This window comes from Tenrec ecaudatus, chromosome 3 (genome assembly GCF_050624435.1).
Source record: "Tenrec ecaudatus isolate mTenEca1 chromosome 3, mTenEca1.hap1, whole genome shotgun sequence".
NCBI classification, from domain to species: domain Eukaryota; kingdom Metazoa; phylum Chordata; class Mammalia; order Afrosoricida; family Tenrecidae; genus Tenrec; species Tenrec ecaudatus.
Window position 1 is genome coordinate 184893706 of NC_134532.1, and position 26734 is coordinate 184920439.

A 26734-nucleotide genomic window follows, 5' to 3' on the forward strand; every position below is an offset into this window, starting at 1 on the left:
CTTCCCCTCCTGGTATTGCTACTCTCATTGGTGCTGAGGGTTTCATCTATCCTGGATTCCCAGTGTCCTGGGCTCTTATCTGGACCCGTGTACATGTTCTGGTCTAGCTGGATTTGTAAGGTAGAATTGGGTTCATGATAGTGGTGGGGAGGAAGCATTAAAGAACTAGAAGAAAGGTGTATGTTTCATCGATACTGTACTGCAGTCTGACTGGCTCATCTCTTCCTTGTGACCCTTCTGTAAGGAGATGTCCAACTGTCTAGAGATGGGCTTTGGGTCTTCACTCCATGTTCCCCCTCACTCACACTGATAGGATTTTTTGTTCTGGGTGTTTGATGCCTGATATCTGATCCCAGCAAAGCCTCATGATCACACAGGCTGGTGTGCTTCCTCCACGTAGGGTTTGTTGCTTCTCAGCTAGATGGCCATTTGTTTAATCTTCAAGCCTTTAAGATCCTAGACGAGTGGTTCTTAACCTGGGGGTTGTGACCTCTTTGGGGGTCAAATGACCCTTTCACCGGGGTCACCTAAGACCATCGGAAAACACATAAATATTCGACAATATATAATTACATATTGTTCTGTGATTAATCATTATTCTTTAATTATGTTCAAGTGTAACAAGGTATATATGTTCTGCATATTAGATATTTACATTACGATTCGAAACAGTAGCAAAATTACAGTTATGAAGTAGCAATGAAAATAATTTTATGGTTGGGGGGTCACCACAACATGAGAAACTGTATTAATGGGTGGGGGCATTAGGAAGGTTGAGAACCACTGCCCTAGACGCTATATCTTTTGATAGCCGGGCACCATCAGCATGGCTCTTCTACCCAAGTTTCTGTAGCTGCCACCAACTGATTGGGTGGGACTATGCAAATAGGGTTTGTGTAACATTAAGGAAGTTCATTGGTCAGTTCCATTATCACCACCCTGCAGCCCCAACTATAAGGATGAGTTATCTTTGAAGGAACAGCAGAGAGAAACAGCCCAGGACTTTCAGAGGAGCACATTCTAGATCCCTATCTTCAGTGGAGGAGGCTGAGACCTGAGGCATCAGAGTCTATGGCATGGGGACTCTGAGACAGAGAGAGCAGCAAGGCTGGGACTATGGGACTGTGAGCCAGAGTGAGAGGTTGGCTTCCTGGACCAGTAAAATAGAGACCCAGGGACCACATGGCCGAGAAGCTGAGGAACTGAGAGAGGCTTGGTTGCTGGCTAAGGAGAGGTGTTGCTATGGACGAATGACTGCATGTTTACTGTTCACTGATCTTGTAATTTACTAACTTTCCTAGTAACCCTCCATCATTATGAGTATTGTCTGTGGGTTCTGTGTGGCCACTGCAATAAATTATTAAACCTCGTACAGAAGTAGCGTGCCATGGGAGGGATGGCTGGGGCTAGAACAGGGTAAAGAGGAGTGGACGGAAGAGGCACGTCGAACCCCTGTCTCATGGCAATGGGGAAACTGGAGGAGGCCAGAGATGATGGTTATTGCAGTTTTTTTGCAGGTCTTCAGCCTCCACTTACAGAGTAAGTCCTTGAGAGCAAGAATACTAACTACTTAAGTCGAAGCACCCGGTAGAAAGAGAGCGCATGAAAACACATTGTTGTTTCATAGTGCCACGGAGTAGGCTCCAAACCAGAGCATCGCTATGCACACAGACTGTCCTGCTGCATGGCCCTGCCCCAGCCTTGCAGGATAGGTGGCAGAAAAAACACACAGGTGGGAAAAATGGCCGAGGAAAAAATCCCCAAGGAAACTACCAATAGAAATTTTTCATCCTAAGCCTGAAAAAAGGCATCACACACTACTTGCCACCTGGTGTGTGTGTGTGTATGTGTGTGTGTGTTTTCTCTTACAATAGTTTTGCACCGAAGTTTTTTTAAACGTTTGGTCAGTACTGCTTTTATCCAAACTTTCTTATCTCCATGCCTTCTTATTTCCAGTCATTTCCTTTTAATATTATCCTGCCTCTAGAATTTTCTCCCTTAAATTCTTCCTTCCCGTAATCTTTATGGGCAGAACAGAATCTAAAAAGATAAAAATTAACCAACCATGAAGACAAGAAAGACATGAATAAATGAAACATTCACCTTATGTGACACAGAGCACCATTTTGAGTGAACAAATATGCTAGAGATCAGTAACTGGCAAAAAGCAGTTGGAACCTAACGTGCTCAACAAGACAAGATTTATTATACACTTAAAAAAATTAAGTTTAGCTTTTAGCCTAATGTCCAGGCACTGCAGACACTGGAATCTAATTTGCCTTGTATTTGAATACTAACTTGTTGACAGCACTTTTTATGTGCCTTTACTTAATTCATCATTAAGTATAAAAGCCCAGGAAAGTAATTTGATTTTATTGTTTCTACTTAAAATGATCTAACTTGCATTAAAGAATTCTCAGGGAAGCGAATTTATCACACTTATTATAACATGGTAAACTGATCTGAAAACAACAACAAAAAATCCAACCAATGAAAGCCCTACCAAATCTTCCACTTGAGATCAGGCACAGTCACTTATATACCAAGATTACCTAACAGTGAAGCAGCCTTCAAAGAAGCAAATAACCTCAACGTTTAACAAAGACCAATAAGGGAAAAATTTCAAAATTGAGTCACTGTTGAATTCATAATGGCCCCATGCCATCATTTCTCTAGATTCTTTGGACTTAAATGTTTTCCAAAATATTTTTCCCCTCAGTGTTCCCAGGCGATCTGACACTATTTGAAGGCAAAATAGAAAAGTAACGACCGACACAATCTCTAAATTGTATTCTCCTTTCACAATTTCAAGATGAATACATGTGGACTACATGTGGACGTGTATTCCCAGTAGCAGAACCCCTCCCCCCCCATCTCTGTGTCTGGCTGTGACGCTCAAGCATCTTGCATATTTGAGATCTCAAATGTCGCATCTGGCACTCTGAGATGTATGCCCTGGGGCAAGTACCCGCTTCTGCTCCCTAGCTGTTCATAGAAACTGCTCGGTGCCACCCCTTCAAGTGGTGCCCAGAGTACTCGTCTCACTCACCATACCTTAGGTAGGCCACCGCAGATCAACGGCCCCAGCTTATTCTCAACACAGCAGCTGTGAGCTCATCTTCCTGCCCGCCTCCAACAACCTCTGCCATCCCTCTCTGTCTCCATGTTAATCATGCCTCAATGGCTAGAGATCTAGCCTTAGCTCATGATTTGTTTCTTCCGTGTCATCACATAATTAGGGCTGTTCACAGACTAAATCTCCCAAGATTCAGGGACATCGGATTGAGCAGTTAGTTGTTGTCTTTATAAAACTTTGGATGAATTGCAATCTTACCTCATACTGTTGGACTTTTTCCTTTATGGTGATCATAGGTGAAGACTAGGGCCAATCAACCCTTCCTGGGCTTGGTTTAGGACCTGATTCTCTAGTGGCATAGTGGGTTATGACTTGGACTGCTAATCACAAGGTGGGAAGTTCAAACTCACCAACTGCTCAAAGGGAAGAAGGCAAGGCTTTTTGATCCTCTAATAATTTATAGTCTTGGAAACTTTACATAATGCTACTAATGAGTCAGAATCGGTTTAATGGCTTTGGGCTTGTTTTTGATGTTTTTTTTTTTGGGTGGGGTAGAGCAAAGGTTCTTAGAATTGTTTTCGCCATCCTTTCATGTCTCTTAATCTTGCATGTCAGGATTAAAAGAACAATTACAGTTGACTAAAGTCAGTATGTGCAGTACTAACAGTACAAATGTGGCCAGCCATAATGTGACCCTAGGGGTGGTGTTAATTTTGTTTTTACTTTCTTAATTCACATACATCTGGGAACATCATTCTAAACATGAAGAGCAATGCCTAGCCTAGCTATAAATGCTACCATTGATAACTTGTGTCGAATAAACCAAGTCTCGGGGAGAGAAATGATTTCCCTCTTCTTCTGTTAGATGAACCAAACCAAAGTCCAGCAACCACAACCCTGAAACAATGAGATAGCGGTGATCTGCTTCTTTCCCCACTCGGGTATTTCAGCCATAAGCCCAAGGGAGGAGGTCGGGTCAGGTCCTTGTCTGTTACTGGGAAGGTGGAGGTAAAGCCCGAAACCTGCCATCAGTCTGACATGGATGATGTCAGATGGATTTTGGATAAAAGCAGAGAACACCAGAAAGAGGTTTACTTGTGTTTCATTGACTGTGCAAAGGTCTTTCAGGGTGTGGATCATAACAAACTATGGATAACATTGTGAGAAATGGGAATTCTGGAACACTTAATTGTGTTCGTACAGAATCTGTATAACGACCAATAGGACAGGGTGATGCTCCATCAGGAAAGGTGTGCATCAGGATTGTATCCTTTCACCTTACTCATTTAATCTCTGTGCTGAGCAAACAGTCTAAGTAACTGGACACATGAGAAGAATGTAGCGTCGGGGTTGGAGGAATGGTCATTAACCATCTGCCACACACAGATAGCACAGCCGTCCTCACTTACTGAAATCCAGGAGGGCACACAGCACGTGTTGATGAAGATCAAGGACCGCAGCCTTCAGTGTGGATCACAACTCAATGTACAGAAAACCCAACTCTCCCCACCGCACCAACAAAACGCCATAAGGACAAAGGCAGAAACGAATGAAGTCGCCAGAGAATTCACTTTCCTTAGATCCACAATCAACACTCATGGAAGCAACAGTCAGGAAATCAAACCATGCGCTGCACTGGGCAAACCTGCTGCACAAAACCTCGTTGATGTGTTAAAGAGCAAAGACGCCACTTGGAGGCCTCAGGTGAGCCTAACCCAAGCCACGGCACTTTTTGTCCCCTGAGCAAAGCACCCTGGTGGTGGAGTGGTTATATGTTGCACTACGATCCGCAAGGTCAGCAGTTTAAGATCATTGGGGTTTTTTTGGGTTTTTTTTACTTATGCATGAGATATCTGAACAATAAATAAAGACAACTGGAGAAGTGATACAATTGCATGTTGATATAGTTACAGGTTTGGTATAATAAAAGGAGAAATTGTCTGCCATTTGTATGTGACATTTAAGTCTCCCAATTGGGCACATGCAGCCTTTATCAAAATCTTATCATGATGTAGGTGTTTTGTTTTGTTTTTAACTAAGAGAGAATTATGGTGTTTTTCTCACTGAAAGTACCACAGGCTGTCATAAGAACAAACACATCTATCTTGGAAGTACAATCAGAATTTTCCGTATCAGTGAGAAGGCAAGACTTCATCTCGTGTCCTTTGGACATGTTATTAGGAGAGACCAGTCCCCGGAAAGCAATATGTTTGGTAAAATCGAGAGTCAGCAGAAAAGGAGGTGGACCCCCTCCATGAGCTGAGTTGACACAGTGGCTGCACCAGTGGGCTCAGGCATAAGAATAGTTGTGAAAATGGTGGAAGGCCCAGTGGAGGCTTGTTCCGTTGTACATAGGTCACTATGAGTCAGCACTAAGTCAGTGCACCCAGCAAGAGTGTGAACATTGTTTTCCATCTCCACCGACAGGAAAACAAGACTCCTTCTCTCTGAATCTTCATGGAGCTGCTTACCTTTGCCTTCACGATTCAGATTAGATAGCAGTTTCTCAGGCAGGCCTCTCAATGCTTCTAACTGCGACAAAGCCCCCATGGAATATGTCCATTGCTCTTGGTGTTGGGTCACTTTCAGTTAGCAGCTGAGAAAACCACTGCACCACCAGGGCGGGTTCATGGGACCGCAAAAGGCGCAGAGTCAGGAATGTGACACCGGTTGCTCAGGCAGAGAGAATGGGAATCACAAGAGGTCAAAAACAAAGCCAAAGGTCAGAGAGTAATAGTTTACTTTTTGGATGGGAAGATGGAAGGTCTTGTTCAAGGCTCTATAACAGATGCTTAGTAAGGAAGGTCACTTAAATGAATGTACTTTGATGCTGTGGGAAGACTTATGAAAACATGCGGCCTTAGGCTCATGATTTGAGAGAAGTTTCATGATGGCTGTGCCCAACTGGGAGACTTAAATGTCACTTGCAAACGGGGAACTATTTCTCCTTTTATTTACTGCAGGGCTAACCCCCTTGCATGGTTTGCAGTGTTGGGGAAATTGGAGAGCCATAATTTCTCAGAGTGAAGTGTTCAGCAAGAAATAACTCTTACGGGACATTCTAGCTCCCTACAACCCCCCTACTCTCTGAACAGAAAAAACACTGGGTAGAAGATTGTCCGCGGTCAGACAGGCAAGAAGGAACAAAATCACTGTGCACGCAGGCTGGAGAATTTCCGAACAGCCTTTCTGAAGCGGTTAGTCCATGTTTATGGTTAAATGAAGGTCAACCATGACATCATAAATGCCCTTCCCTTGTGTCTTTCATCATCCCCATTTTTCTTCCCATTCACACTGACAGGAGGGGGCGGAGGCACCTGTTTTATAGGACTGCAGGCTTTGATGGCAGCCCCGACATGCAAAGCGGTTTTGACGAACGGGAGCCCTGGCCGGAGTGACATCATGTCCAATGCAGGCTGCACACAGTTGACGAATGGGAAACGGAAAGGAGGGTGGTTAGTTGACAATGTGGAGCAAAGAACAAGTGTGTCACAAACTAAAGTCCTGTCAATTAGGAAGCTATTCATGCATTTTGGTAACTCAGGAGCCAGACCGCATTTTGACACCCCAGAAGCAGCAGACCGCATTTTGACACCCCAGAAGCAGCAGACCTTGGGGGAAGCAGGATGTGTTCAGAGGAGACTGAGTCTAGCAGAACAGGAGAGCAGTGGCTGGAGAGGTTCAGAAGCCGGGGAGGCAATGACAGGACGTCAGGCTGAGGAGGGAGCTCACTGTTCAAGGCAGTAATGGTCAGGTCTGTATGCAGACGGACATACCTGAACTTAACCGACCCCTTTGATGCGCACAGGGAACGTAGCTTGTTTGTCTAAGACTCCTCTGGGCTCGCTGCCCAGGTCTCCATCCCGGTTAGCAGGAGACAGGGAATTTTAGTCCTCACAGTCCTTACGCTCCAGTTTAAGCCTACATTGGAACATGTTTTAAGGACCTTCTATTTCGTGTTCAGTCCCTGGGTGGTGCAAGCTTTTGAGACACTTGGTGGTTCCCTGACAAACTGGAGGTTCAAATCCACCCAGAGGCACTTAGAAAGAAAATCCTGGCAATCGACTTTCGCACACACAGTCCTGACAACCCCACAGGGGTCTACTCTGACCCAATACCCAGTTGCCACGAGTTGGAAGTGACTCCCCAGCACCTGGATGAGTTAGTGATTGTTTCCTTTTGCACCAAGATGCTCAGTCTCATAAGACTTCTCCTCTTCCCTGTTTTCATCCCTAAGAAGATGCTCAGATGACTTTACAATGCGAAGAAGAACAAATGTGTGCGATGCCCACTGTCTGTCTGTCTGCCCGATGGCTGGCAGTCCCAGCTCATTTCCAGGCCGCTGTACCACACGGACTGGCCTTTCCTTCTCTTTGGGGTCAGACCTGGCGCTGCTCTGCAGAGAATGCTGAGCCTAACCCCACCTCTGCTGGTGAGTGCCCACATTGGCCCCCCGTGCATCCATCTCACTCATCTCCGGCCTTGCCACTGGTCACTTCTCCCTCGGCTCCCCAGGGAGCAGTGACCAGAAGTGGTCCTCCACTCAGCATTTGGCGTAAGTCCCTGAAGGGAGTTGGAAAGTTACACCTCACGGGTTACTGCGGCCCCCAGCATGGTGAGGGCATGTCTGGGGTGGGAAGGGGACGCTCTAAGGGGATTTCTATTTTCAGTTGCTAATGAAAAGGTGTGCTTCTGCTCTGAGGCCCTTTAAAGGAAAGGTCTGATGTTCGACTTCTGAAAGATCAAGGAAAACCCTTTGGAGCGCAGGTCTGCTCTGACACACTCGGGTCTCTGAGCTGGAGGCGGCTCCGTGGCAACTGGACTGAAGAGCAGAGAGGAGACAGGAGCCCTGTCGGTCACCTCCACGCCACCCTACTCTTCCTGGAGCAAAGACCCCTCTGGTCACCCCCTTTCTCTGTCACCTTTCTTCCTTCTCCAGGAGACCAGGTGGGGTTAGCCCTGGCTCTGCCTCCCTAAGTGCGTCTCTTTTACATGTTATCTCTCCAAGGGCAGAGGTCGACAGCATCCCTCGAGCTGCTTATGAAGGCTCTTAAAAGAACCAGAATCCTCTTACAAGGCACCAACCGACTCCGCAGGCATTTGTCTGGCTGCATAAGCTCACCTTGTGTGTGTGACAAGGGTCCTTCTGGACGTGTCTCTCCAGGCACACTCTTCTGCACCAGACACGAAGGCCCCCTCCACACACAGGTGCTGCACTCAGAAAGGCAAGAGCCCTTGATCCTTGATCAGGATCAAGAATTGTACACGTGCAGGGCAGAGAATAAGAGCCACTGGCTCAAGTGCCTTCGACATGCCAAGCACTACTTGTTATCACACTGAACGCTCACAACCACCTGCATCTCACCCCTCTCATTTTGACTGAGGACTCAACAGTGCATCAAAGCGGTCAAGCCATTTGCCCAGAATCACAGGACTAGACATTTGAAGATTTAGGATTTAAGCCCTAGTTCTTGCGAGGAAAAAAATTCCTGCTGTTTTCACGACACTTATGAAGGGCATAATATGCTGCCCTTTATTGAATTTAAAATGCCAACCATCGCAGGCAGCTCCAGTATTTTATGTCACCACTCCAAAGAGAAATACACTGCCAATTGTAGGAGAACGCACAAACACACGTGTACCATGAATCCTGATTTTGTAGATGTAAAAGTGTGGAGGAAAATGTGCCTCTGAAAATCCATGAATTATGGCAAAAACGGCTCCCTGCAGGTTATCTGAGCAGCTGTGTGTAGTACGGAGCAAACACAAGAACACGCGGGCAGGGAGAGACCAGGGCGAGGCCCCCACGGCAGCGCAGCTATGAAAGAGTGCAAGTCTGAATAAAGACACACTTCTGATATGGGAGCGAGGGTGAGATGAATCAACTGGGGCAGATGAATCAACGGGAAAAGCGGTTTCTTGGATCTACAGTGACAGGGTGAGGGGCAGGGGACCCTTTACAGGCTGGAGGACAGGGAAACAGCAGCAACTGGCAAAGTGGGAGGGGGAAAGCAGGATGAGTTCTTTTCTAGTCACTGGTCTTGCAAAATTCTATCATTCGATCTCCAATTTCAATCACCAAGTCTGCATTTCCCCACTACTGTTTCTACCTCTTTCTCTCCAGCTTTTGCATTACAATCCCCAACAAGGGTCAATGCCTCTGAATGAATGTTTGATCAACTTCCAACCGAAATTGTTGGTAGAATTCTTTAATTTCTTTATCACTAGCTTTTGCGGTTGGTGCATAAATTTGAATTTCAGCTGTGATTGGATTTCCTTGAAGGCGCGTAGCCATTCTCCTATCAGAAACAGCACTGGACTTCAAGAACACAACGCTATTTCTCTGGAAGGTGTTATGCCCGGCATCGTCTATCACACGATTTTCTGGTTCAGAATGGCCAATTCCAGTTCATGTCAGCTCTCTAATGCTTAAACATTGATCTCTATTTGTTCCATTTCACTTGTGACCATGTCTAAATTTCCTAGATTGATCCTCTGTGCATCTCAAGTTCTGATCATTAGCAGTTTTTTCAGCTGTTTCTTTTTACCTTGGGCTGGACCCCATCGGGCAGACGGAGACCATGCAGACCCCGTTCCCACAGGCTTTCCTCCATTCGTGTCACCCTGATCGACTTCATTCTGAGAAAGCAGCTACTCCTCAGTCACAGCTCAAGAGCCCTCGGACCCAGGGGGCCGTCCTCCAGCACCATCTCCAACAACGGGCTGCTTCCATTTACTGAACCTTCAGTATCTGACAAGGTTTTGAAGTTATGCACAGGTGTTCAGTGGCTACTCCCCCCAAGTGGGCAGTTGAGTCCTTTGTTGTCTGCTCTCAGTCTGGAAATTCCACTGAACATGTTCACTTTGGGTGACCCTGCAGGCATTTTAAATACCAGTGACGTAGCTTCTTGCATCAGAGCAACACACAAGCCACACAGCAACACACAAGCCACCACAGTAGGGCAAACTGACAGCTCAACATCCTCAACAACTGGAGCAGTAGCTAATATGATCATGGAGAAAAGGCTGAAGTGGTCAAGAATTTCATCTTGTTTGGATTCACTATGAAAGCTCACGGAAGGAGCAGTCCAGAGATCAAAAGACACATTGCATTGAGTAGATCCTCTGCAAAAGACCTCTTTAGGATACGGAAAAGCAAGGCTGTTCGTTACTTTGAAGACTGGGGTGCGCCTGACCCAAGCCATGATATTTCCCATAGCCTCAGATGCATGTGAAAGTTGCACACTGAATAAAGAAGACCAAAGAATCAACACTTGAAAGCACACACTGCTCCTTAGATTAGAGGCAAGGCAAGGTGAGATTTCCTTCTTCTTTTTTTTTTTTTTACATAGTTTGGACACGTTGTCACGAGAGAAAGATATCCTGCTTGGGGAAGTTGAGGGGCAGAGAAAGAGAAGAGGCCCCCAAGGAGATGGATTGGGACACTGGCTGCAACACTAGGCTCCAGCCTAGGGATAACCAAGGATGGTGCAGGGCAGTGTTTCATTCTGATGTGCACAGGGTCACTATGAGTCGGCACCGACTCGATGGCACCTAACAACAGCAGCCTGGTGGAGGGAAAGGTGGAAGAGCTCTGGCATGGGGAGTACCCCCCACGGGCAGTAAGTAGGTCAAGGGGAAGACTGTGCACTGACTGGGGATCTACGGAGGAAGCAAGGCAGCAGGGCAGGTGTGAGCCTGTGAGCACATCGCCAAAGAAAGCACAATGAGGTAGAAGCACAAGACAAGATGAATAAATCCCAGGGATGCTTTCTAGGGAAAAGTATCCACAGCAAATGGCATGCTGAGACACAAGACGGATGTGTCCAAGCTCTTCCTGCTGCAGGTGCTGGGGCTCCATTCTCATCCTTCTCTGCACACTAGGAGCCCCACAGCTGCCCGTCAGAACGAGGGGAAAGAGCTGGGCCCACACACGGGTGTTCCTGCGCTGAGAGCTATTTGTTATATTTCCTTGCCAGGCCATCTTGGGGGATTTCTTTCTTTTCTTTTTTTTTTTTAAACTTTATTTAGGACAGCTGCACATGGTAACAAATGGCACTCACCAAGATGAGGTCTGGTGTGCAGGACTTGGAAATAGGTGGGGTAAGCTTTCCAGTCATGTGCTTTTATCACACGCCTCTTGATTTCAAGGAATGTTTCAAGTATTAATCAGGCAGGCAAACGACATGCTGACCACACAGCTTTGTCCTTTATTATTTAGCTCCGATGCCACCAGGGTGCGTGTACGATTGCAGATTATGTACTCTGTTTGTAGGATGTTCTACAGTGATTGCATGCAGGGAACAACTCATGGGACAAATGGAAAAATTATTTTCTGAATAGCTAGTTCTTTGGTTTTTTTTCACGCATACATATGAGCTTCCACTCCTAGTGTGGTTCTTTTTGTTAAGTCACCCTCAGCCGATGATTGTCACGGCCTTTCAATGAACAGTGAGGCTCTGTTCCTGCTTGAATGACCCCTTCCTGATGTCACTACCATCTAGGACTGCGCTGTCCAGCCGGGGAGCTCCTGGCCACTCTCAGGCACCTGAAACATGGCCAGTCCAAACTCGGAGTCATATGATATGAAATACGCACTGGATGTTAAAGACTTAGTATGAGAAATATTAGAAAACATCTAATTAATATTGGCTACATGCTGAAATGGTGTTTTCAATATATTGCCTTACTTAAAATATACCCCCAATATAAAATGTACCTGTTTCCTTAATGTGTCATGAGTTTAAAATGTGAAGCCCCACGCATGGCTGGCATCTGTGGCTCACATTACACTTCCTTTCAACAGTGTTGGTTAAACTGTCTGTATCTTACTTATTCAATGAATTTGGCTCAGTCAGCCTGTATTTCCTACAGATCTAGTATGAGCCAGGAATGATACATGGTGCTGGGATCTCAGGATAAAATTATCAACACATGGTGACTTGTAAGTGTGCCTGCTAGTGTAAAAGGTACACTTAAAAATAGCTATGACTATATAAAAAGATCTTAAATCAATTTATAATATGCTGTATTATATAAAAATACATCAAATGTTACTAAAGAAAGTGGATTATCAAAGGAAGAAGTTCCCTATTTCTTAAAGAAACAATAGAAGTTTATCTACTCATTTACATGAGGGCTGAGGGTGCAATTTAAAAGTACTAGAGGCACAGGGTATGGTGGAGAAAGAAATATGTGTTTAAGGAAATGAACGGAGTTCAGAAAAGGGACAGATGAGACTTCAGTGACTAGAATCCATTGACCAATTGGCATCCAGTCGATTCTAACTCGTGGTAAGCCTGTGTGTGTCCGAGTAGAACAGTACTGAATTCTTGGAAGTGGATCATCAAGCATGTCTACTGGGCTACCCCCAGGTAGCCTTGAACCTCCAACCTTTTGGCTAGCAGCTGGGTGCGGTAAGCATTTGCACCACCTGGGGATGGCAAGGAGATCCTTGCATGCGGCTCTAAGAAACAAAGCTTGTATATTGTAGACAGCACATCCAATATTTATGTCAGAAATACTACTGCTGCTACCCGGATACACAGTTGGTGCCTCCATTTCCTAGTTCTGCTGTAACAGACAGACAACACGTACGTGGTTTGAAAAACCCAGATATTTATTTTCTCAACATTGTAGACAAAGGCTAAAAGTTCCATTCACCACCTTGGTTGTGTTGATGCCTTTTGTGAGCCTCGCTCTAATTCTAGCGGCTGCTTGTGACTCTTAGCATTCCTGCTCTGGTAGATGATGGGCCCGGGCTGCTCTCCATCTTCAATGGTGCGCTTGTCTGTTCTGCTCCTTTATGTTACGCAGAAGTGACTAGGTTCATGGTCTACGCTACACGGTACAATTTCAATCGTGTACTTGCATTACGGAAAGAGGTCAATTTACATTGCTGTGTTCGTAGTGAGGCACTGTTGACTTCCAAGGCACAGTGACCCCGTGGGCAGTGGAACAAAATGCTGATCAATCTTGCGGGATTCTCACGATCCTTGCTAAGTCTGCGCCGGCGGTTGGAGCCACGGCGTCACTCATCTCATGGAAGGCCTTTCTCTTTGGTTTTGCTGATCTACTTTACCACGCATGATGCTCTTCGCCGGGAGTCATCCCCCTGACAGCATGTCCTTTGAAGAAACGTGTTTCTAAGGATTGCTTCTAAGAAACATTCTGGCTATATTTCCTTGAAGAAAGACTCGTTGGTTCTTCTGAAAGTCATGGTATGTTCAGTATTCTTCACCAACAGCACAATCCAAAAGCATCAATTCTTCTTCCGTCTTCCTGGCTCATTAGATTAAGGTGCCCTATTACATTGCACTACATTACATTACATTGCATTACACTCAGAGGTATAAGAGTTAGGATTCAAACACATACTCAGGGGGAAACAATTTAACCCACAGCAGATGGGCAGAGGAGAGAATGAGCTACAAATATAGAGTGAGAAGCTGGATCTCTGGAATGATTAATCATCAAGATGTTCTCCAAGGACTGACCAAGTATTGATTAACTCACATAAAGTGTTTGTGTTGAGAAGCTTGGGAAATAAAATTGGGAAGAGACAGTTGGGGTTGTATTAAAGAGAGACCTTGTAGGCAACAGGGGGCCATTAAAAGCTTTTAAGCAAAGGAATTGACAATGTGGCCTTTAAATAAGATTACTCTGGTGGTTTTGTGTAGAAAAACTCAAGTAGGATAATGATGGTGGCTTGTGTAACACACTTTTAGTAAATCCCACTGTTTCAAGCTCTAGGAACTTAAGAATAAACAAGAAACCGCCTTTTCCTCTAGGAGTTACAGCCTCCTGGGAGTACACAGGCAAATAAGACTAGTTAAATTCATCTAATCTTTGAAGCAGTAAGGGCTGAACCAGAGTCTTGGAAACGGGAAGGGAGAAGAAACAATTGGAAAAAAGAATGGATGGTTTTTGTGGATAGACTCATAGCCCTATTTACTGGGTCCTATCCCACCTGCTTTTGCCCTTGTCTGCATTTTCTCCAAATTTATCCCCTTGCTCGGATGTTCCACCCTTTTCTCTGTGGCTGAGGGCACTGAATAAACACCAGCAAGTCAAAGAACATCATTGCAACACGAGGCTTTTTCTGAAGCCGTGGGCTCTGTGAGTGAGGCTGGCTTTCTTTCCACTCAGTTGGTTCCACCTCTGAGCAATCAACACGCATATACAACTAACGGACATTTTCACAGGGTCTGTGGGTTACAGTTAAATATCTACCCAACCCCAAACACACGCCCATGCCAACAAACAAAACCAAAAGCAAGGGGACTACTACAGAATTGCCCAAGAAAAAGGCAGATACATAAAACTTACAGGGATTCCCTTAAAATACAACCTCACATTCCATCTATTGTATGTAAGGAAGACTTCCGACACCCTACACACGATAGGGATTGCTGAGTTCTGATTTTAAATCTTACAGACAGGTGACCAAAGTGTCTGACCAGAAGATATTGCACTCTAGTGCATGCCACACACAATCCTTCCTCCTTTGTATGCGCTGCCTGCCTCTTGCTTCCTGTCCACCCCACTCAGCCCGCCTCACAGGATCCGAGTGACTCTTTCAAACAGAAGCTAGATCATGACATTGATTCCTCAAAAAACAAATAAAAGATAACATTTCATAAAAAGCAAGATAATAAAACTTAATTTCAATCTACTAAGTTTATATCTATATTGGAAGATGGTCAAATAAATCACATTTAAAAAAAAAAGGCTTTTGAACAATATGCCCACGGAAAGGTGTTCAACAGGAGGGAGATGAAAGTCGAAACCACGAGGGATCGTCTCTCATGGCCTTGGGAAAGGTCAAGAAGAAACTGAACTTTACTCTATGGCAAACAGTTTGTTGGGTCCTTTAAAAGTTCAACACAGAACTGTTGTCTTGGTAATTCCACTCCGAGGTGTAGACCTACGAGTGAAAACAGGAACGCAAACAAAAACCTGTGCACGGATGTTCCCTGCGGCACTGTGCACAAAAGCCCAGTGGCAGAACCACCCGAACTGCCCGTCAACAGAGGAATGGATAAGCAAAATGTGGTCTCCACATGCAATGGGACATTACTTAGTCGCCAGGTGACATGAAGTCCTGCTACAAGAGACCACGTGGATGGAGCTGGATGACATTGTACTGAGCAAAATAACCCACCTTGTATGATCTTCTTTCTATGAAATAAGGAAGTATATGTTGTTGTTGTTCTTAGGTGCTGATGAGTCGGTTCCAACACAGCGAGTACATCGTGTGGCACAACATGAAGAATATAAACAACCACACTGACTTCTACATGTAGAAATTACTGAAGTGGGAATTGTTTTGTCGTGCTTATTTCCGCCACAATAAAACAAAGGCTTTCATAAATGTACAGTGTATCTCAAGGATGGTGGTCTATGTAACTTTCTAATCTGTGCCTGTTCATACCATTAGTTATTTCATTTTTGCGTCTAAAATTTTTTTATTTTTATTAAAATTTTTTTAAAACACCCTGTTATTCCCCAAACTTTGACAATCTTGGCTTACTCCTGTCTTTATGCACATGTCTATTCTAGATACTTCATGTACGTGAGATCTATAATATTTGCCCCTTTTGTGGCTGACATATCTCACTTAATTCATTTTTTTCAACATTCACCTACAGTGTAACATGTATACAAACCTCATTTCTCTTGATGGGTGAATAACATTTCATTGGATCACATTTTATTTACCCATTCATCTGCTGATGGATGGACACTGAGGTGGTTTCTACTTTTTGACTATTGTGAAATATTTATTTGAGTCCTTGCTTTCCATTATTTTGGGCATATATGTAAGAATGAGGTTGCCGTGTCATATATTAGCTCCAGGATTAACTTTTTAAGGAACTAGCAAGTCTACAACAGTCGTACCACTTATATCCTCACCAGCAATTCATGAGAAGTCCACCTGAAATCTTACTAACACTATTTTTTTAAAAACAAATGACAAGTAATAATCACCTTATTGGGTATGAACTGGCATGCTTCCCTTTTGACTTGGTGTAAGTCTCAGTCTTTGATCTTGGCTCATCATTGTCCTGTGTTGTTGTATGCGATATGTCAATGTGATCTCATCTCCTATAATTCTTGTCACTCTATTCCACTCGCATTTGGCTTCTTTACTGTTCCGACACAATTCCTACCTCATGCTTTTTCTTCCGTTATCGTTGCCTAAAATATTCATTTCTTAACTCTCTGTATGACTTGCTGCCTTACTCTCTGCAGGTCTCTTTTGAAATGGGATCTGATGACAGAATCCTTTGCTGACTACCTGGCCAGCCGTAACCCCTCAATTTGCTTTATTGTTTCTTAAAAGCACCCTTACCACCAAGGTAACCTATATTTATCAAGCTTTTAAAATGTGTGTCTGCATCTCCCAGGAAGATGGTAAGCACCGTAAGACGCAGTGCCTGGCTTGCTCCTGTGATCCCAGCACGTAGAATACTGACAGGCGCAGAGCCAGCATACAACACAGACTTCTTAAACAAAGTGAATGAGTCTCGCACAGAAGTTTAGGGAACAAAGAAGAGTCACAGGTGACCAGAGAAGGAGTCTTAAAACAAGCAACATGTGGACTTCAGTCTTTCAGCTGCTAGCGACAAGGTTGGCACTTCAAATCCACCAGTCACTGTGCGGGAAGACGAAGCTTCCCACTGCAGTAAGATTCCCAACCTTGGGCACGCACAGGGGCAGTTCTATCCGTGTGCTACACGGTCACCAGGAGTTGGACTTACTAGATGGCAGTGACTTATGTTTGGGTACCATGAGTGAAGCTGTCATGACAGTAGATCAACCCACGTGTTTTGGGGGAACTTACAAAGTCATTAAGACATTACATGGACAGAAAAAGTATCTGATAGTCATGCAAATAAATCAAATGGTGGGGGGGGGGTAGAGTGAGCCTTTGGCCTGGGACCAGTCGGACTGAAAGAATTCTAGGTGGAGAGACAAGCTTCACGGAGGCAAACAGGCATGGGGCAGACGGGAATGTCTGGGGACCTGGTGAAACTCATTGCTCATGGTCTCAGTGGACAACTTGAGGCGGACGGCAGGGTCCATGTGGCAAAATTTGTTTTTGTCAAAGCTCTGGCAGCAATATTTTATTGCCGTTGAGGAAAGAAAACTTTTCTTTAGAAAACAGGGAGCTAGATATCAATCTTCCACTCAAACTTACACAAAAATGTACCATCAGGAGTTCCAGGTACTGCATTTTGAGCTTTTGCTCAGCGTAGCGGGGAAGCGGATTTTCATTTATTCTAAACACACCCTTGGAGTTGTTGGTGGCTCGGTGGTAGAATTCTCACTTCTCATGTGGGAGACCTGGGTTCAGTTTCTGCTGGGGCGTCGTGTGTGCAAGCACCACCCCTATATTGACCAGCATCACGAGAGCACCCAACTAAGACAGGCTAGAAAGAAAGGCCTGACCATCTACTTCAGAAAATCAGCCATTGAAAGACGTATGGGTCTAAGCAGTCTAACCCACCACCGGTCATGGAGATAGAGTGCAACTGGGCAGTACTTCAGATAATGGTGTGAGCTGAAAGGTGACACATGGCAGCAAACAACAAACACTACTGCAGGTATTTAAGCTGATATTTTTTGGGGTTGCTATTTCTGAAACTTCATTTTCTTTATTTTAAATTGGGGGCTCTTACAGCTCTTATCACAATGCATACATATATCCAGTGTGTCAAACATTTGTATGTATGTTGTCATCTTTTTCAAAACATTTTCTTTCTACTTGAGCCCTTGGCATCAGCTTCTCATTCCCCCCCTCCCTTGCTTCCCCATGTCCTCTTGACAATTTATTAATTCCTTTTTTTCATGTCTTACACTGATTGCTGTCTCCCTTCACCCACTTTTTTGTTGTCCATCCTGCTGGGGGCGGGGAGGAAACATCGATCATTTTGATTGGTTCTCCTTACTCCCCTCTTCCCCACCCGTTACCCTCCTAGTGCTGCTGCTCCCCCTATTGGTCCTGAGGGTTTATCTGTTTTGGATTCCTTGTGTTGCGAGCTCTTATCTGTACCCGTGTACATGATCTGGTCTAGCCAGATGTGTAAGACAGAATTGGGGTCATGGTGTGTGTGTAGGGGCAGTGGGGTAGGGAGAGGAAGCCTTATAGAACTAGGGGAAGGTTGTGTGTTTCATTGATGCTATACTGCACCCTGACTGGCTCTTCTCTTCCTTGTGACCCTTCTGACAGGGGTGTCCAATTGACTACTGATGGGCCCTGGGTCTCCACTCTGCCCTCCTGTGGAAGCTGATTTCAGAGACCAACCTCACTCTCAGTAAAGGCTTTGTTTGAGCTCAGGTCTGAACACTCTACTTTCCCCACCATTTGCGGTGATGGCCACCATCTGTTTAACTGGTTCTGCACACCTTCCTGGGCTAGGCTCTGCCATCAATTTATCCTTTGGGACTTCTGGCCATTTTTCTTTTTCTGTCCTCTGCTGTGTCTCCCTATAATTTAGAAAGCATACGTCTTCTTTCCCCCTTGAGCTAACACGCATCAACACCGTCGTTTTATGGGTGCTGTGCTGCCCAGGATCCCTCCCTTTACAGACAAACAGGATGCATAGAAAAACAGGCTCAGAAGATGGGGTTAATATTTCAGACACATTTCTTCCACCAGAGGATGGAGTCCCAGAAGAGCAGGGACTGTGACAGATCAGAAGTTCTGTAACATGTGAGACGCTGTTATCAGTGGAACCAGATTCCTCAGGGAAGGCAATGTTGAATTCATAACAAGGCACTTAATTTGAGCTCACAATTTATCAAGCAAATGGTGACTTATGAGTAGCTCTTCAATGCGTGTGTCATAATGGCCTACTGCTGATGGACACTGTGCATTGGGATTGTGGCCATTTGGCTATTTGTCTATACAGCATATTAGAAGGCATCCTGAGGTATACAAGATCAAATATTTACCCACAAGGAAGGAAATGAAACGCGGCATTGTCTTCCACTAACACGGGTGCATTTTTCACTCTTCCACCACAATCCCTGTAATACAGTCACCGCTGGAGAATGCAATGTGTAGTGGAGATAATACTGAAGAATTATGATTTACATTGTCATTAAGGTTGAAAAATGCTGCCTAAATAATATTATCTATTGCAGCAACCCTTTATTTTTCAATTTTCAGATGTCCGAAATAGGCCTCGTGTCTTCACACACTTACTGAGGTGGTAACATCAAAGGTCTATGATGATGCCAGGGTGTCACGCATGTTAGTACTGACACACAGAGCTCCTATGTATTGGGCGGATAATGTCAGATTGGGAGGTGGCACTAATAATAAATCAGGAGACCTAGAGGCATAGTAACAGTGGAATCGTAACTCCTTGGCCTGCTAACAGCAAGTTCCCAAGTTCAAAACCACCAGCCGCTCAGTGGGAGAAAGACCAGGCTTTCAACTCCCATAAAGAGTTACAGTCTCAGAAACTCTCATGGTATGAGGCCTGGTGGTGGTGTTGGGTAAGCAATGGACTATGTTGGTTGTGTTCAAACCCACTAGGTAAGCAGTTCTCAACCTGTGGGTCGCGACCCCTTTGGGGGTGGAATGACCCTTTCACAGGGGTCACCTGATTCATAGCAGTAGCAAAATTACAGTGATGAAGAAGCAACGAAAATAATTTTATGGTTGGAGGGGGTCACCACAACATGAGGAACTGTATTAAAGGGCCGTGGCGTTAGGAAGGTTGAGAACCACTGCACTAGGTGCTCCGAGACAGCATAAATCTCTTCCCATAAATATTTACAGCCTCAGTAGGAGGAGTTCTACTTGGTTCGATGCAAGTGGATGGATGGGAATGATAGAGCCCTGAAATACTTAAGAAAGGGAACATTTTATAAAGCAAAATAAACTCAAGGTGGGCCTGAAGGCAAGCATGGGCCAGGATGCTTCGAGAATACTCATTTTTTTTTTACATAGTTGGTTCCACAAACAGTCAAGAATCACTCTACGACCAAGGTGGGAATGTAAAGGGGGGGGGGGCAAAAACCTAGATTATTAGAAGTGAAACAGCCAGAGGAGAAATAAAGAGGATATTCACACCTTGTGAGAAGTATAAGCAACGTAACTGAACAATGTGCTGAAATTGTGGAATGGGAAACTATCGCTGTGTAAACCTTTACGGAAAACCCAGTAAAATGGTCCTGATTTTCTGATGTAAACATCCCAGGTAGCTGTTCTGTACACGTCACCTTTTTTTGGTGACAGTGGAGACGGTTAGATAGCAAATAATCATGGTTCTGAGGAAACTACAGACCAATTCAGACGGTGCTAAAGACTCAGGCCGTCAAAGTGGTTGCACATTTTACTCCCATGTGCCGTTGTTCTTGCATGTGACCTGTGCGTAGATCATAGAGATGGCATTTTTTTCAGGGTTAAAAATTGTCCTCTGTGATACTTGAGCTGGGGGAAAAAACCAGAGGAACTGAGCTGACATCCCGTAAATACTCGTGTATAAGCCGAGTTTCCCTGCACATTTAAATGCAGTTTTTGCGGTAAAATTAGGTGCCTTTGCTGATCTTTGGGTCGGCATATATTCGAGTACGTATGGTAATTACAGAGGAGATGAACACCACTTACCTGAAATTCCAGCCCATAGTTCTCTCTGCAGAATTCTCTCAGTTTGGGGTATACATTTTCTTTTAGCGCCTGTCTTTCTGCACCCGTGTCTATAGCAGAAAAGCAAACAAACAGAAAATGAGCACATCCACATATGTTTCTAGAAACATATCAACAGTATTTTAAAAGGAAAACTTAGCAATATGTATTATTATTATCATCCAATCTGGTGTTGAATTGTTGTACAAAAAGGTATCTGGGTGTTAGGGTAGACCTATGTTTAATTCCACAGAGACTCTGCCAAGAAGGCCACACATACGTCCACAGAGGGCAGGGGAGATCCAATGGTTAGTCCTGTGCATGCTAACAGAGCCAAGGAACCGCCGTTCATGTTTCCTGCCCGTGTGAACCATCCTCAAGCTCTGAACTTGTTAGGATTTGTCTAGTCGGTTCCGACTTATAGTGACCCTATGAGCAACAGCCCACTACCCATGACAGTTCATCTTTGGAATATGAGAGGGTCCCCCCGACAGTGGAAAAAAGGTCAGCTGGGTGGAGCTTTTATAGTATGCGTTTTTCTTGTTAGGCAAGCATCAAGCACTTTGCTCTGAGTTAGTGTAGTCAGTGACGTCACAAGTCAGACTGTTAAGCTTTCAATTCAGTGGTTCTGAAAAGGTTGCATACTAGTCTGATTTGGGGCAGATGCAGGACTGGCTTTGCCCCCACGGCAATGCTGCACACACAGTCATCTCATGCATCGGCTTTTGACAAAAAACAGCACGCCTCTTTTGCCCTACACGCCTGACCTCGCTCTGTGGGACTTCTTGTTGTTTCCGTGAATGCAGAAGGACATGAAAGGACAGCAATTTTTTTTCTTATTTTAGTAAATCATTTTATCGGGGGCTCTTATAACAATCCATACATCTATTGTATTAAGCACATTGGTACATATGTTGCCATCATTTTCAAATAATTTTCTTTCTACTTGAGCCCCTGGTATAAGCTCCTGTTTTGTGCCTCCCTCCACCCACTCTCCACCCTCATGAATCCTTAATAAATTATAAATTATTATTTTTTCATGGTTCTTAGTTATAAGTTAAATTTCAGAAAATATCTACAAGTTTGTAGAAGATAATACCACCACTGCCACCTAGTCATAGTTTAAAAAAAAATTTTTTAATATTTTTATTGGGGCTCATAAGGCTCTTATCACAATCTGTACATACATCAATTGAGCAAAGCACCCTTATACATTCGTTGCACTTGTCATTCTCATAATTCACCTTCCACTTGGGTTCCTAGAATCAGCTCGGTTTCCCTTTTTTCTCCCGTCCCCCTCCCTCCGCGATCCCACCCCTGGTCCCTTGATAGTTTATAAATAATCATTATATCTTATCTTACACTCCCCGGCGTCTCCCCTCACCCACCTCCCCATTGCCCATCTCCCAGAGAGGAGGTTACACATAGATCTCCGAGATCAGTTCTCCCTTTCTACACCCCCTTCCCTCCGGGTGTCACCACTCCTACTGCGGGTGTTGAGGGGTTTGTCTGTCCTAGATTCCCTGTGTTTCCAGATCCCTACTGCACCGCTGTACATCCTCTGGTATAACCAGGTCCGCAAGGTAGAATTGGGGTCATGATAATTGGGAGGGGAGGAAGCGTTCAGGAACTAGAGGAAGGTTTTTAGTTTCATTGTTGCAACACTGAACCCTGAGTAACCCATCTCCTCCCCACTACCCCTCTGGAAGGGATGTCCAGCTGTCTACAAATGGGCATTGGGTCCCCATCATGTACTCCCCCTCTTTCACAGTGATGTGATTCTCACCACCACCCCACCTTTGTTGTTTGAGACCTGGTCTCCTCTGCCCTTCACGACCATCTATGTTGGTGTGCTGCTTCCGTGTGGGCTTGGTTGCTTCTGGGCTAGATGGCCGCTTGTTTGCTTTCAAGCCTTTAAGTCCCCAGACGCTATATCTCTCAGTAGCCGGGCACCATCAGCCTTCTTCACCACACTGGCTTATGCACACTTTCGTCTTCAGCGATTATGTGAGGAAGGTGATCACACAATGGTTGTTTTTGTTCCTTGGTGTCTGCTACATGGTCCATTCAACACCTTGTATTCGCTTAGGCCGTGTGCTTCTTCTCTGTGGGCTTTGTTGCTTCTGAGCTAGATGGCCGCTCATTTGCCTTCAAGCCTTTAAGACCCCAGGCACTATATCTTTTTGATAGCCGGGCACCATCAGCTTTCTTCACCATGTTTGCTTACACACACGTCTGTCTTCAGTGATCATGTCGGGAAGGTGGGTATCTTGAAATGACTGTTTAGCAGGGCAAGGTGCTATTGAATTGGGGGATTATGCATGAAGAGGCCTAATGTCCATCTGCTACCCTACTACTGAACCTATAAATATATGCACATAAGTCTATTGCCCCCATAATCATAAATATATTTATATATGTACATGTCACAGAAAAGGTGAAGAAAAAAATGAGGGCGCTGCTATCAGCCATCCAAACAGATGAGTTTGGAAAATGTTTCCAAGAATGGAATTGTAGATTTGACAAATGTATTAAGTATCATGAAGAGTACTGTGAAGGTGATAAGGTTGTTATGTAAAAAAAAATTACATACATAGCTTTGGGAAAAAATTATGGGCTTTTTTGAAGGTACCAAAATTAGCTGGAAGGGAAAATGGCTATTAGGTGTTTTAGAGTCCCATCATGATAAAAATGGTTAAATCACTTGGCTGCTGGCTTAAAGGCTGGCGGTTCAGAGCCATTCAGAGGCACCTTGGGAGAAAACTCTGAGAGACCCACTTCTGTAAACCCAGCCATTGAAAACCCGATGGAGCAGAGACCTGGTCAGACACATCTGGGGTCAGGATGACTCAGGATCGACTCAACAATTGGATAAACCCAGTGTTTTAGCTTCTAGAAGGGTAAATGTTTCTTACACACATTCTCAAAAACCACCCAGACTATATAGATGTTTGCTATCATATTTACACATCATGTGGCTTTTAAAAATAACTAGAAAAACAGTCATACAAACAGCTCAAAACCTAGAAGAGATGAGTTGAAGGGGCAAGCACAAAACTGGCTGATTCTGAGCTCTGCAGATTGAACTGTTCAGAGGTTTATAGAGAAGCATCTCCCACCTGGGTTTCGGGGCCTTACTGATCTATCAAAGAGAGGGCATTTGTTTTATATGTACCAGACCATGTAAATGCTTAGAAATGGGGTATTTTTATAATTCTGTGTCATTAAAATAACCATGGACCAAGACAGCAAACAGAAGCAGCAGATCCTGGATCCAGAAGAATAGCAGAGAAGGGTTGTATGTATTTCATTTCAAAGGTTTTCCAAAGAAAGAGATTCTAGAGGCAGCTGGGCTGAACAAGAAACCCTGCTGCAGAGTCTGTTCTACGCCCAGCTAACTGCAGTGATGAGATGAGAAACGTTTCAGAAAATTAGATTAATGTTTGCTCAGAAATAGTATCATTTGCTAAATGTACCGCCACTCCAGCCATAACTATGAAACATTTGCATTCCACACTTATAACTGAGGCGCCAATGGGAAAGGAGTTCCTTAGGATTCTCCAGCACATCTGTGCGTGCAAATTCAACCATATGCTGTGCTGACCTACTCTGAAGCAATAGCCAATCTTGAGACTCTGAAATGCACTGAGGTTTGGACGAGGGACAAGAACCAGTGTTGATGCTGAAACCAACTCTTCAGAGGACTGCAAGTCCTCCCAGACGACTCTGTGATAAAAACGGATAGGGTCTTTTCTAACCTTCGATCCAATCTGTACCTGAGCCAAAGGAAAAAATACGGAGAACCAAGCCAAGGAGCGGAATGTTTCAACAGGGCCCATGGAATCCTGTAAAACTCATTGGAGGCTGCGTGATAAGCATTGTTCACCACAATTTTAAAATTGTGAATTAGGAGGGAGTTCACATTTCAAATCATTGATTTTTTTTTATTCAACAGTTTAAGCCACTTATCTTTCCCCCAATAGCTTGGCCCATTCCTCTCCTTTGATCTCTCTTCGCCCACTTGTGGATCACTATCTTCTGCTACTCATGATGTTCTCTTTATTATCTAGTTCAATAATGGAGCCCAAACAGAACCCAGGGCCACTGAGTCAATTCCAACCACAGCAAGCATCTCCAACAGGGCAGAACTGCTCCTTACTCTTTCTGAGACTGTAACTCTTAAGGAGAAAGAACATAAAGCCTCATCTTTCCCTATGAAGCTCCTGGTGGATTAGAGCTGCTGACCTTTAGGTTAGTAGCCCAAAGAGTAGCCCATTATACCACAAGGGCTCCTAATGGTAAAATGTTTCCCCAACTATAAAATTTGACATTTATAAGATGTTATACTTTTAAATTCTTACATACAAAGGAGTGATAAATGGATAGATAGAGACACCATCGCATTGCATGGGAGATGTGATTAAATAGTTACATGACTTCAGAACAGATCCTGTTTTTGTCCTGGTGCCTGCCCTTATAGTCATGGGCTCACACAATATTTGTCCCTTTTTGATAGACCACCTTGACTCAGCATAACGTTCTCCAGGTCCCTCCATGTCTTGAGATGCTTCATAGTTTCATCGATGTTTCATTTTTAAGTGTGCCATTGTATATATGTACCAACGTCTCTTTAGCCATTTTCTACCGGGGGGCTTTTAGACTGTTTCCCACTTACTGCTATTGTGAACAGTTATGCTATGGACATGATAGTGCATATAGCATCACATTTCTTATTTCTTTAAGGTCTACATCCAGCAGAAGTGTTGCTGGATTGTTTTACGCAATGCTATATCACATTCCACAGTAGTTACACACGGTTCACAGGCCCACTAGCAGTGTGTGAGAGTTCCAATTTCTCCGTATCCTCTTCGGTATTTGTTGTTTTAGTATGAGAAGCATTTATGGAACATAATCTTAGGATCAAACACTCATCCTCTTGCCCCATTTAAAAGGCTCAAAACATTAACTTTACAATAAAGCTGATAATATTAAATCAGTCTCTCTAAAGAGCGACTGCAGATTTTTACAACACAAATTTTAGAAATGCATTCCCCAAATAAGTACACTAGATACAGATTGGAGAATATCCTAAACACGGAGTACTATTAAGAACTTCTAAAAATAGTAATAAGATAACTGATGAAAGCAACTATGGATTATAGCTGAAGTAGAAACTATGTATTTCTAAAACATATCATTATAACTCTTACTAACTAAAGGAGTCCTGGTGGCAATGGAACATGGTTTCATTCTAGGACACATGGAGTTGCCATGGAATCAGTTCTGACTCATGGCAACCAGGTCCAGCGTGCATCAGAGAGGGATCAACGGACGGTTTTAAGTGCTCAAGTCAGGTTATGGCTTTGATTTTCATCCTCATTTCTCCGATGCGCTCTGCTTAGTAACCTTTGTCCCGTCCCTCAATTATGGATCACCAGAGGCCTGTTTCCAATGTAGATCCCACAAATGTGTCTTGGGCTCCCACTGTCATCTACAGCCTTCTGCAAACAGGATTCTCACAATTTAGGCTCTGATACTAACCCCTCTTTTGACTTCGAGTTATATGATTTACAATCCTTTGGTGACTGAAGATGGTGTGCTTCTTCCATGTGGACTTAGTTGACATCTCACTTAGATGGCTGCTTGTCTGGACACAAGCCTGTAAGACCCTAGACACTATTTTATCTGATAGCCAAACTGCTGCCTTTTAATAAGCATGATGTCCTTTCTCTAGGAACTGGTTTCTCCTGACAACATGTCCAAATTCTGCCTGAGTACCATGTTCTTTTAAGAATCATCTAAAGGGATCAAACTGATATCCCTAAACCTACTGCCATCAAGTTAATTCCACCTCACAATGGCCCTAAAATATCTCTGAGGCTATACATCTTCATAGGAGTTGATTGCCTTACCATTTTCCCTTTGAGTGGCTGGTGGGTAAGAACCACAAACCTTATGGTTAGAAGTGCAAAGTTTACCTGACAACACCTCCAGGTCTCCTCAGACTGATGACA

The 26734-nt window shown here is 44.2% G+C and overlaps 1 protein-coding gene across 1 annotated transcript in view; it reads right to left on the reverse strand.

Moving 5' to 3' along the window:
* The window catches only part of NWD2 (NACHT and WD repeat domain containing 2), a 239909-nt gene that overhangs the window by 128842 nt on the left and 84333 nt on the right, over nt 1-26734 (reverse strand). Inside the window, exon 2 of the mRNA XM_075545004.1 lies at nt 20703-20791. Coding sequence (XP_075401119.1) covers nt 20703-20791 — 89 coding nt within the window. The remainder of the gene's footprint in view (nt 1-20702; nt 20792-26734) is intronic.